Genomic DNA, 13,115 nt, shown 5'->3' on the forward strand with positions numbered 1-13,115 from the left:
ACGGCAGCCTACAGCTGAGCCTACATATGGACGACTATGAAGAGGCCACAGGGAACGAGTCTTTGATTGAAACTGGGTTCATGAACGACTGTGTACCAAGTTAAGTGCTCACGTGTTATGCTACTTCATCAGGTAGTAGACAGACTTGTCTTTCTCACGGGTGTTTGACGCCCCTTGTTGCTACTGGCAAAGGGTTTGACTAGGCTTGAACTATATCTCGACCATAACCGTTGCCCCGTGTCTGCCTACAGGGTGTGGGAAGGCCAAAAGATGAGCTTCTTACGTGGATCGGTATAGTATTTCTATATACAATGCATCCAACCCAATCGCTATATCATCAACAAACACAAGAGACCCCTCACATCCTCCCACTAGCCCTCGGATTCTCCGCCTCCTGCCTCCTCCAATCCCTCATCTCCTTCGTCCCCAGACTCCCCAATCCCCCCTCACCCCTCCTCTCCCAACCCCCTAACCTAACAACCAACCCCGTCGCATTATCCGCGCCCTCACTCCCCGTACTCGTCTCAGTAGCAAAAGCCACAACATCCCTCGCCGCCTGCTCCGGCGTCTTGGCCTCTTTAACAATATCCACAATCTCCTGGTCTGACAAATGACCCGACACACCATCGCTGCACAAGATGAGAAAGGAGTATTCCGCGGGCGACAGTTCTATACGCCGGATCTCGGGTTCTGCGCTTACGCCAACGCGTTTGTGTGCCATGTCGCCGAAAGAACGGGTGTTTGCGAGACCGGACATGCGCTCTTCGCCGAAGGAGTCTGTGACGAAGGAGGCGGCGAAGCGGCGGAGGCGGGTTGCTTCTTCGGGAAGGGAGGGGTGGTGGTTCGATGTTAGGGGCACGGCGAGCCCGGTTGCGGTGTTGCAGAGAAGTATCCTAGTATCCCCGACGTGGGCGGTTATGAGGGAGGAGGGCGAGGATGGGTGCCAGAAGGGCGAGGGCGTGGGCGTCGAGATGAGGGCTACGCTGCATGTGCTGCCGCCTTTGAAGCGATTCGTGCCGCCGATGTTTGTGCTGGTTTGGCGGGAGGGTTGGCCGAGGATGTCGTCGTCGTTTAGAGCTTTATCTGCGCGGACGGGGTCTTCTTCCTTTTTGCCGACTTGGGCGGCGACGAAGTCGTAGTCGGCTTTGAGGAAGGCGTATTCGAGGACGGTCTCGATTCCGATGCCTTCTTTGACGTCTTCAGGTATTGTTGGATTGCTGGTGTGACGCTTCTCAATGACTTCTTTCTCAGCCGGGTGGCCGCGTCCGCCCGCGGACATGGAGAAGTACTCGGGCTTGAAGCGTCTGAAGTATCCGCCTACGAGCTCCTTCCATTGCTTGACCAGCTGCTGCTCGAGCTCTTCAGCTTTCCGTACGCTGTCTGACTGTCGCACTGGAGCAACGCCTTCGATTGGACCGTCCATAGATTTGGAGCCGGCGGTTGGCAGCTGATCTTTACTACCAGGCTGTGGCGGCTTCAAAGCTGTTGTGCCCGGTGGCGTATGCGTTTCTATAGCATTCAGGCTCTCCTTGTCCCTCTGCCTTCGGTCGCCAGAAGAAGCCTCGCCCTTGGCCTTTGGGTTGCCAGACTGGGTCTCGGTTCGTTCCCGTGCGAGGCTGCTCGTGAGCTCAAACTGCTTGGTCGCCTTCTCCAGGTAGTCGTGCAGCTGCTCCCTCAGGAAACCAGAGCACTCAGCGCCGCCATGGCCATCGAAGACGCCAAAGTAGAAGACCTGCGGATCTCCACTCGCGCCTACGTCTGGTGTGACCTCGGTGTCTGCGCTTTGTCCCTTTCTGCTCAGAGAGATGGGGCGCCGCCGTGCGAAAGCGGGGAGGTCAATGGTGCCCGCCTGGAACGCATCTTCGTTGTATGGCCGCGAACCCCGCGACAAGGAGACGCCGAAATGGTGTTTTGCGCTCTTCAATGGTATGCGGACGACGGTCATCTCGCGCGACGTGCCCACGACGGCAGCCGGCGACCGCCCCGACTTGTCCGCATTGTACGGCGTGCTCTTGTCGCGCGGGAGCTTGTGGTGCAGCGCAGGCTGGGTGACTCGCGAGTCAGGATGCAGCGACGTCGAGGGTATGTGGGTAATGAAGTATTCGTGGAAGCAGCGTCGCTGGCGGGGGTGGTGATAGGTTGGGGGCAGCCTGGGGGCGTGGGCACAAATGCAGGCAACGCGGTGTCCTATCGTGCCTCTTCGGGCGTGGAGGTTCGGTTTCCACATGTCGTCTCTTGCTGCGAAGGACGCATGGCGCGGTTAGGTGGGTAGTTATGTCATGGTTGGTGACCTTGGGATAACCAATTCCAAGCTCCAAACTCGCCATGTTCCGCTGTTCCTGGGGCCGCACTCCCGCCTTTGCCTTTTCCGGCACGTCATCCGTTAGCCCTACTCCACTACGCCATCAGGGCGCCGAGGTAATGTTGAGCGCCGCGACATTCATCAATATTCGAGAGGCCTTTGTTGAGACATACGCCTTTGTCTGATCAGCTGACAAGAAGTCGATTGCAAGTTGGAATACCACATCGCATGGACGATGGTCCAAGACGACAACACATCAGGGGCGAGGAGGTACGATGGTCTTAATCATAAAGTAATAATTTGAATTACTGACAGCACAGTCCTCCTGGGTCTTCTGTGAAACTTTTAATATCTTATATACGCGTAATCGCAGTTCAATGCATTATATCATATTATCAGGCCTCGTTGGTGGTGCACCTGGGGCTGGGCTCATCCTTCCCTTCACTACAATCATCCTTTGCACATCCGCCGTGGCAACAATCGTCGGACTCCACGGATCTAGATCCTCGCTGACTCTGTATACGCTGTGCTTCTTGTTGTTCTTCATCTCCTGCGCGACCATGTCTTGGCTCCTCAACGCAATGGAGTCGTCGGGCTGTAGGGACCCTTTGCGTGAGTTGGAGTAAGAAGACGCCTTTGATCGAACATCCGAAGCGATTTTGCGGAACAGCGGGCGAAGGATGGCGATTGAGGCTGCAATTATGCCTGTGCCCGGCTCGGCGGTCGCCCATATCGTTGCTTTAACGGCATCGACTAGATAGTTGTTAGTACATGCTCGAATGACACCATGTGGGTGAAGAAAGACTTACCATGTAAACCTGGCCCATTGTAGCCCAGCCCCTTCAGGTAGACCATCCTGAGGATCGAGCTCACACTGCCCACTGCACCCAACGCCATAACCATGCTAACGCTGATCTTACTCCTTCTATCGAGGTCACTATCCAGTAGGACGGAGATCGGTACCAATACGAACGTCCAATCAGCGATTACGTTGATGATGCCGTAGAGATACCCGGAGGTGAGGACAAGAACAGATGGCAAGCAGTTGGGCGATGACGGTGATCGCAGGTTATCGGCGAGGCGTGTTGGGTCGCCGCAATGGAAGATGATGATCAGAACGTAGTAGAGGCCGTATATTGCGCTGATGACGAGAACGACGTGGAACAGATGCCTTTGCCATTTCTTGGTAAGGACCCTTAGAAAGAAGAGACCTAGCGAGACTTTGAGGAAGCTCGTCGTTAGGACGTAAAAGACTTCGGAAAGTTGAATAAACTGCAATCTGATTAGCACTGAGAGGGATGTGAAGTCTGGAGGCATACTCACAATTAAGGTTACGTGGATATCCTCTTCGCCGAAGAGTTTTCGGTCCATGCTCCGAAAGGTGATGGCCATTACGAAAGCGCAATAGCAAGTAAACAATAGAAGTGAAGCTACCATAGCGGCATCATCCCAACCTGGAGATCTCGTGATGCGATACCGCACCCATAACCGCAAACCGACTGTAACATAGCTCAAGATGATAAGTGTTATTATACCGTAGAAGGTGATTCGACCAAGGAGCACCAGCTCCATAAGCTTTTCGCTTGCCATATTTTAGAGGGGAATTAACATTGATGTAAAGATATAAGGTCCGAAATCGGAAAAGGACCAACCACGCACTGGCGGAAGATTAGCAGTCGAGAAGTAGCACGACGGTGAAGGATCCGAGCTGCAGGTAGAGGTAGCCGCGCATTATGAACGCATGGCCTTGACCACGATGACCGCGGTAGGAAACATCCCGGTAGTACGCGTTGCATGCATGGTGAGGGATCGGGTGTGTGGTATGGGTCATGAACTTTGTTATTCTGCAAGCCTTCACCGATTGGTTACTGACGTAGGTGGTAACCCGAATGGTTTGTGAATGACCTGGATGTCGCAGCTCAAGCATCCCAGATGTTTGGTGTTTAGTAATGTAACCCATGCGGATTAGATCCCGCCACAGTGTTCTCGGCAGTCCGAAGAATGTTTGATGCGTGGGAGCCCCTGTTGTCATGGTCATGGTGTCTGGAGAGGCTCGTCGATCTTGAAACACTGCTTCCACATCCAGCGGGTGGGCATGAGCACCGAGGTCATGTACGCTGGGGAAGCTGGCCCATCGATGACGCTATGAAAGAAAGCCTGGTCGAATTGCGAAGTCGTACGATATCAGAGTTTGGATATGCCTGTGAGAAGTCGGTCTCCCCGATGGGTGAGCTGCATTTCCGAACACCCCAGGAGGTAGTGCCACCCGCAAAGGTCTGGAGTTGACCCATGAGAAACACAAGTTTCGATACAAAGAGCCTCGACGACTCGTTCTCCGCATGACAAGAAAGAAACGCGCTGGATGTTATACAAATCTGGAATTATGGTATGATTGACAGCGGAGTGTAGTTTTGACCGTGTATCAATCTGCTCTCCCAGATGCGATAGGTTGGTGTTCTCGAAAGCTCTCATGTTTGATTAAACAGTCCGTGTTTGACGAGGGCGCGTGAGGCGTGTTTCGCGTGGGCCTGGTGCAGAAGGGAACATCCCCAAACGACTTACGTGCAGATGCGGCACGCATGTTTGATCGTCCCAACATCATGAGAGAACCGAACCCGTGGATACCTGAGGCGAACGTCACTCGGTGTTCGTAAGGCCCATGGTTGTGGCCACAGGCGTCAAGGCGGGAAGGCCCGTGTCGTTGAAGATGGTCCGGGATTTCGGCGGCACTGATACTCCGACCCTAGCGCCTCGGCGAAAGTTTTCTTCTTTGTCTTCGAGCTGCAGCGCCTCAACTTTTAATTCACATGCGCGGCCAACATCCCGTGACCACTTTGAACACTATGATCTTGGATTTCCATGGTTATAATGTGCAAAGTTGTCAAAGGGTGTTCAACACGCATGTGCCTTCAATCTAGGCTCTCAGCGCGTCGCAGAGCGCGACATGGCTCTACAGGCTCTACTTCGCACATGCTCACTTCTAGTGCAGCGCGAGACTAACCCAGCAATTGGTAAGTTCCATCATTCCTACACTCTCCCCTTTCATGATGAAAAAAAGACAAAATTCACAGACCTGTTCGTAAAAATTGTGTCGAAAACTTTGCTTTATATAATCTGATCACCTTCTTTGCCTACCTGCTTCTCTACGTCCATATTAGAGAGCTCATTGGCTAACAAAGAGCAGTTACCGGTTCATGCGATCCACTTGTCCACATTACCAGGCGGTCCAGAGTCTTGTTCAACACCACATTTGCTTGAAGTAAGCCATCGCCACGACGATGAGTGGGGTTGTTTCTTCAATTGATAGAGCGACTCGAACAATGCTGGTAATTCACCGCCTGGCCGCCCTTTCAAGACCGCTTTGTAGCTCAGCACAATGATGCACACCATAGTATACTTACACTCGACATTCCTTTGTCCAATTCAAATCTGTAACCTCACAAGACTCGATGAAAGAATCTCGTGAGCTCTCATATATATACGATGTGAGCCGTGTTATCTGTGCGTCCCGTACGCCGTGAACCTATCAGATCGCTCAAGCTATGTATCCATCTACCGTTTCACGCATCTCGCCAATCTCTCCAAGGTCACACAAGGATCAACCCGCAAACACATACACCCAATACGACTTACAGTCAGGACTTCCAACGCTTCACGCTCGTCAGCCCAATTCGATAACAGATACTCATCTACGAACAGATCATGCTCATACTATATCAGGAACCGGCTCCGGCGCTGTGCTTGGTCTACCCAGTACAATCGATCCTTGCCTTCTCGGCGAGTTTGACTTGACGCAATTTAATCTCAACGAAGATTGCAACGATGATATATTTGGTCTAGACGCGCTCGACTGGATACCTAATAATGGCCTCGATGTGCCCATGGATGAGGAGGCTTTGAACGGGGTCAACGCAGGCGCATTCCAACTCGGTGACCCCTCTCAAGAAAACCACACTGGTCAAGGATTTGTATCTGCGCCTGTGCAAGATAATACCAATGATCAGTTACACCAGTTGGTCAACCAGAATGAGGTTGGACAAGTGTCGACTGAGTTGGTTCCCGTAGAGCCGCATGGCTACCAGCCTACTGACCCTACCTATGACTTCTCGCAGGATCTTGGTCTCTGGGATACTGACTTCCAGATGCCATCTCAATTCTTAGACACCACTCCCGGCTTCTCAGCATTTCCAGGTGGCAACGCGTTCATGCCGGACATGTCGCAGTACCCTGTTGCTGCCCAGCCTTCACAGACATATCCTGACCCATTCACTTCGATATACCCTGTTCAGCCGTACTACCAACCAACACAACAGCCGTATCCGCAACAGCACACTGGATACGTGGCGATGCCTACCGAGCAGTATACTGGATCACACCAATTCAACAAAACCTTCCCTTCAAGCTCTCGCCAATCCAGTCGCCCTGCACCGCAATTACCCAAACGTAAACGTACTCAATCTGGCTTCGGATCTGATGATGACGCTCATGTCGCCAAGCAACCTCCCAGGCAGCTTACACATCGAACCCGATCATCAGTAGATACCCGTCACGATTCTAACGTGTCATGCGCGAGCTCGGTCAGCAAACCGGTCAAAGTAGCTGTCGTGCGAGCTGGAGAAAAGCCGAAGAAATGCGACGACAAGCCCTGGGTCCGCGTTAACAACACGACTAGGGGCGAAACCACGCGTACCGCTCGTATTAACCAGCATGCGGAAGAAGGTCGCAAATACAAGACCAAGCCTCTCCCTCACGGCAACTGGTCATCATCATCAGGGTTTAAATTTGAGTACAGCCAAAACAACGGCATGCACGAGTTCAAGAAGCGTACCATGACTGCCCGCGAAATTCATGAGTATATCACGCAGTATCCCGGAGACAATCTGCGCATCTGGATCCAGCCCGTAGCCTCAGACTCCGCCCGTCGCTACGCTTCTGCATCTCACAGCCACTGTCGCTTCGACGCATGCCCAATGCGTGTGTACACCGGCAAAGGCACAGCTGAAGTTGGCAACTACCGCGTCGCATTCGACGAAAAGCACCGAACTTACGGTACCGGCGTAGTCGACCCATACGACTGTGTGGGCTTCGCTCATTTATACTGTATGGAGCGCTTCCTAGACTTTGCCTACATCTGTCAGGTCGCTAACGTCAAGGTTGATCAGCGAGTAGGTATGGAGAAAGAGCCGAAAGGCCATTTCGCATCCGCGTTTGGCTCGAAACATCATTACGAAGCGGCGTTGGCTAGCAAGTTCATTGAAGCCGCTAGTAAGGGTCGGTTAGGTGATACTCACGAGTTCTCTGACTACCCCGTTCATGAACACTACAAGGGCGGTCATCCCAAGCCTCACGAACGTACGCTCATCTACGCCCTCTACGGCATGAACATGAAACACCGTGCGAAATCGCAGATGAAACAATTCATCCTCCAACGCAAGATCCGCCCCGGCTCTTTCCCCGTTCACCGCGGTGACATGGAAGTCAAGCTCGTCGACAAGAAAATCGAGAAAATGGATGTCTACATTGACTACAAGCGAGAGGGATCAAAGAAGGAGTTCGACTACTCAGCCTACTACGATATCCTCCACCCGGAGATCAACCAGCGCATCGCGGAAATGGAGAAGAAGCGAGATGAATTTATCAAAGAAGACGAAGCGGGTATTGGTGGTAAGCGCAAAACACCGCGTCGCACTATTACTTTTGCGGATTCGGATGATGAACGACAGACGCCTTCGCGGAAGCGATCGCTTCCCAAGAAGCGGCAGGCTAACCATAGCGACTCATCTGATGACGAGCGTCCGGCACTCAAACGCACGTCCACGGCACGCTCTACGGGACGTATAACCGCCCTCTCCGACTCCGAAGACTCAGACTCCTTTGAGAAAATCATCAACGGAACCAAACCCCGTCAGGGTTCCCGCGCAGGTCTCCGCAAAAAACAGCGCATCAATTATTCCGAACCCGCCGACCTCCCCATCCAAGCCCAAGTCCAATCCGCCGCTCCACCCCCAACCAGCGATTTCATGGCCAACTACGCGCCCGCCGTCCCCTTCGACGACCGCAAACAAAGCCTCAGCGCCTTCTTCCCCGCTAACAACGATCCTTCTTGGTCTAATCTAGATCTGGATGAGTTTTCTATTGAGGGCATGGATGATGTGTGTATGGACGAGGAGGCTGTTGATGCGCTGATAGGTAATAATGCGAAGTATCGGCGCCAGTCTTCTACGTTTGACAGCGGCCTGTGGGCGTCTGGGTCCAGGACTGCGAGTTTTAATGCACAGCCTGTGTCTGGGAGTAGGGAGTTTAGGAGGGAGGATCCGCCTAGTTTTGTTGCGGATAAGGGGGATGGGGATGTGGAGGAGGGGGAGGGTGGGCAGCAGGTGACGAGGAGGAGTAAGAGGTTGGCTGGTAAGTCTACGCCGGCTTCTTCTGTTGCTGAATAGTTCCGGTGACTAAGCGTGTTCGAGACGGTATGGAGTGACATTATATAGACATAGAGCGGGACTCGACGTCAGCTACCAAGTTAGAACTCGTTAACAGAGACCGTATACAGGTGATACATATACACTGCGCTCAACTTCAGGGAAGTTTCGATACAGACAGCCATGACACCCTACAACACATATCTGAAATACATATTCTCACCATCCGTCAAATCCATAAACGCCATCTTATCCCTTTCTTGCTCATCCACGCTCATCGTCTCTCTCCTCTTGTTCTCACTCTTCAGTACGGCGTATAGCGCGACCGCCGACGCGATCGTGATACAGTAACAGATGATTAGACCTGTCCATAGCCTAGGATAATGCGCGCCCTTCTCTTGGCTCCTGATAAGTAGTGGGCCGACGATGTTGCCGACGCAGTATGCGACGAAGACTGTTCCGGCCATGGCGCTTTTCTTCGTTGCGCCGCTGACGTTGGACATGGCTATGACGATCGTTTGGCTGACTATCGCGCCGAAAGTGCCGATTATTGAGTATCCTGCTACGGGGGTGGGCGCGTGGTATGTCCATTCCGACTTCCAGATCATGGCACAGCCGGCTATGACAGGGAGGCAGTTTATGATGAGCAGGATGAGGCGGATGTTGGGTATGCGCGAGGAGAGATAGCCGCAGAGGAGAATCGTAACGAGACAGATCAGTCCGAGCGGGAACTGCCAGAGGATGGACGCGAGAGGCGACCAGCCGAAAGTGTTTACGATGAGTGGGCCGAATCCGCTGACTGCGCCGTTGACGGTGTATGCGCTACCCATGAGCAGGAATACGAGGTAGAATTTAGCGTCCGTGACACATTCCCTGAGCTGATACATCTTAATCTTCTGGCACCGCACACCTGTCGCCCCCTTCCTCAGACGCTCAACAGCAACAACGCGTTCGCTCTTGGTCAGAAACCACGCTTCAGCGCAGGAATTGGGGATGAAGAAGCAGAAACATCCGAAGAGGAAGGTTAGACAGCCGGCGAGGAGGTAGATATACTGCCAGCGTCTCAACGCACCAGAGGTTATCTGTGCGAAACCGTAGTTCAAGGCGCCGCCGATGATGGTGAAGAGGCCTGTGGAACTGAACCACCAGGACTGACGTACGGACTGTTCACGCTGTGTGTAATAGCTGCTCACTATAGTCATGAAGCCAGTTGGTATAATACTTTCCACGAAACCTAGGAAGAAACGCTGGACGTACAGTCCCTTGTAGTCCGTAACAGCGGCTGTTAACATGCAGATCAGACTCCAGAGTAAGACGACGGCGCCGAGTATGCGGCCAAGGTTGAAGCGTTGCAAAGCAAAAGTAAGTGGGTAAAGCCCTGCGAGCATGCCGAAGTAAAACAACGAGGTAGCCCATGAGAGACGCGTCGTAGAGATTACTGCTGGGGAAGTCGATGTAGCTGGGGAGAGGGTTTGGGTGAGATGTAGATCTGTTGTCATGCCGAAGAGGGCGGCGGAACCGAGGATCGCTTTGTCGTAGTATACTAGGCCGTAGCCTAAGATTCTCTGTTAGATGGGATTCATGTGGTAGTCATGATGGTGAGAGGTGGATGGTATGGACGAGGTTGGTAGGATTGACGTACCCACGATCATGGCGGGGATGAGGAACCAATCGATCTTTCGGAGGACTTTTGCTTCGATCTCGGGGTCGATGTCTTGGGCGCGTTCACCGACGAGGTTGATCGCTAAGTCTTTGTCGGTGGACGTCGCGTCCAAGGCTGTTTCGGCGTCATGGCCAGGAGATGACGCCGTCGCCTTCTCGTCCGAACGAATGGTCGCCATGTTGGAAGCCGTTTCGCGCACGAATTCGCGAGATCAAGAACAGGAGATGAGAAACAGGGAGAGAAATGAAGTTGATGATTCCACATCGCTTGACTACACGCACGGCTTGGATATCCACGGGATGCCACATAAACACTAGCGTCACGTCAGTTCAACATGCCAAACCTCTGCAAGCTGCAAGCGAAGCCGGCGGCCAATCCAGGGCCCTGGGCACGCCATCTGCGCGCGATGGTGATTGGCGGGTGCTGAACATGCCGCGTGAACTGGCAGAAGTTGGGATGAATTGCGCGGGTTGACAGTGAACGCTAGTACCCTACAGGCTTAGTGCCACGATGACATAATCGTGAAAAACTTTCCCTTGCTCACGCCGCGCTTTCTCCCGCCTACTCTGCCCAACCACAACTGGTGCCACCATCACCACGCGCGTGTGAAGTTTGTGTACTCATGTCGTACACACCCTTCCACACAACAGCCACCAACGCTGCCTTCACCTATCTGTGAAGAGACGCGCGCGTCGACGCGAAGCTTGAGAAGCCCAACGCGCGCGCTTTGTAGAAAGGTCTCTTGCCTCGCTCAATCTGCTGTTCCATCAGCAGATTTCGAGCTGGATGCACACAACACTTTCTCTTTTCTTTCTTCGAGGAAAAGAGGTTGTGTGTATGAGACAAGAGTAAATGCGACGATCTTTGAGTACGGAACCGCCTGAAACCATGTGTCGGACCTCTGTAATTTATCTGTCGGGACATATTCTGTGGTGTTGGTGCTTTGCTTTCGAAGTTGAGCGGAATGGAACGATGGATCTATGAGTGGAATGAGTTGTTTGCTGGAACAACGTCGCTGTATTGCCGGACCTTCTACAGAGCTCCTCAACTTGATGCACTATACTAAGCGGAATTCGCGTATGTCGTTGCATGCGAAGAATTCCTCTCTACCCTCTGCATACTCTGGAATGGACCTGGGAAACCAGTCCCTGAAGACGTTGCTCTGTGTGTTCCTGTACAAAAACTCACACGCTCCAACTAGCGTGTACTCCTCTGCGTCAGGTTTAGCGGCAGAACGAAGCAGCCATGGTTCATCGGCTCCTTTTAACATTGCTAGTACGTCTCCCTCCTTCGGCTCTTCGTCATGTCTTTCGAGAGTCAATATCAGGCCTTGCGAAGTGACAAAACATGGGCGCTCTGCAATTTTCGATGACAATTCCGTCAGAATGTCTTGGTAAGACGTGTTGCTTTGATCAACCAAAGATGGCGACTTGGAAACACAATCATCATAGACTTCTCGGATCTCGATTGCTTGAAACCTACGAAGGCTGAGATTTTTCTGACGGATGCCCCCGAGGACTCCTACCAAGACGTCGTGCTTGTCCAGCTGTTCTTCTTTGCAAGACGTTTCCAGAAATTCGTCGAAATGATGGATGATAATAGCGGGTCTATTACTAGATCCGGTGAAGCGACTGCAGTCCGACGTCAAACTTACTTTTCCAAGATAGGCCCCTCTTGTGAAGCAAACCCGGCCGTCTTCAATGACGCCGACATCAGAGTTGACGGACAGATGAGTAAAACTCATCGCTTTGAAAGTAATCGCTCTCGCGAACCGAAAATCTGGAACCCAGCTGGGCACTCCTTCCAGTTTGTGTTGCGTTCGGGGGATAATGGCTAGATCGCCGGTATGATTCAGGATCAGCGTACTGTACTCATGGAAAACGTCTTCAAATCGTGATGTGTAGTCCGGTGCAAGCTTCCCGGGGTAAATCATGGTACCGCTCATCGACAGGATGCCATAGAGGTAATCATGAGGAACTGTAGCTTTGTACTCCGAAGTCATGCTCAAAAGCGCTGCTCTGAGTACGAACGCAAGCAGTCGTGTGCTTAGATATTCTTTGGCTACCGCAGGATCTCCAAATTGACGTCTTGCTGCAGCAGACCAATCTGAAAAGATGCTCTCTCCAAACCCAACACCCAGTCTCTCATAGTAGCCACACAACTGCTGCTTATGATCTTGAGATTCCTTGTTTTCTGACGGAGTAGAAGGTGCATTTGGCCCTGATGTAGATCTTTGCTCAAATATGGCCCTAACCGTTCTGCTAAGTACCACAGCAATGGTGAAGTACGATGTCGGTTGCACCAGACATCTCGCGTCACCATCGATCAGAGGTTGTTTGACGAGTTCTATTTTCATGGCGTCGCAGGCACCGGTGAAGTACCTACAGTAACACCAATGGGGCCCGGCCAGTATAGCAGTGCCCTGTGACATCGCCATTTCTTGTACTACCCACATCCTTTCGAACCATTGCCGCCAAGAAAAGTTTCTGTAGGCGTGCAGAAGACGAGCAAGTTTGGCGCTGTCCATGACATCGATTGCGAGGGAGTAGTCTAGAGGCCACATCGATTGCTCCTCTGAACTACTGTTGTTGACTAGGCTCATGAATTCTTCAACCTCGTTATCTTCTTCGTTCTCTCCTAACCACGCTACCACAAGCTTTGCAGCCCCGTAGATCCCTCCTATCCGAGGTACTTGCATTGATTTTTCTGTATTGTCTGCCTGATTGATGCA

General features: G+C 52.4%; 4 protein-coding genes across 4 annotated transcripts; 1 reads left to right on the forward strand and 3 right to left on the reverse strand.

The window, feature by feature from the left end:
- Positions 1-358: 358 nt before the first annotated feature.
- J4E88_008600 (uncharacterized protein) lies at positions 359-2,253 on the reverse strand (the record flags this gene model as incomplete). The annotated part of the gene is given in 2 exon segments (XM_049402210.1): positions 359-2,238; positions 2,250-2,253. 2 exon segments carry the CDS (start codon positions 2,251-2,253, stop codon positions 359-361), a joined length of 1,884 nt encoding a protein of 627 aa, XP_049251881.1.
- A 431-nt stretch (positions 2,254-2,684) lies between these two features.
- Positions 2,685-3,694, reverse strand: J4E88_008601 (uncharacterized protein; the record flags this gene model as incomplete). The annotated part of the gene is made up of 3 exons (XM_049402211.1): positions 2,685-3,055; positions 3,112-3,574; positions 3,626-3,694. The coding sequence occupies 3 exons, from the start codon at positions 3,692-3,694 to the stop codon at positions 2,685-2,687; spliced, it is 903 nt and encodes a 300-aa protein (XP_049251882.1).
- Positions 3,695-5,751: 2,057 nt separating this feature from the next.
- Positions 5,752-8,742, forward strand: J4E88_008602 (uncharacterized protein; the record flags this gene model as incomplete). Its single annotated transcript, XM_049402212.1, has 2 exons — positions 5,752-5,764; positions 6,023-8,742. 2 exons carry the CDS (start codon positions 5,752-5,754, stop codon positions 8,740-8,742), a joined length of 2,733 nt encoding a protein of 910 aa, XP_049251883.1.
- A 170-nt stretch (positions 8,743-8,912) lies between these two features.
- J4E88_008603 (uncharacterized protein) lies at positions 8,913-10,562 on the reverse strand (the record flags this gene model as incomplete). The annotated part of the gene is made up of 2 exons (XM_049402213.1): positions 8,913-10,276; positions 10,364-10,562. The coding sequence occupies 2 exons, from the start codon at positions 10,560-10,562 to the stop codon at positions 8,913-8,915; spliced, it is 1,563 nt and encodes a 520-aa protein (XP_049251884.1).
- Between the last annotated feature and the right edge of the window lie 2,553 nt (positions 10,563-13,115).

Source organism: Alternaria novae-zelandiae (assembly GCF_023758075.1).
Source record: "Alternaria novae-zelandiae strain BMP 2774 chromosome Unknown scaffold_20, whole genome shotgun sequence".
NCBI lineage: Eukaryota > Fungi > Ascomycota > Dothideomycetes > Pleosporales > Pleosporaceae > Alternaria > Alternaria novae-zelandiae.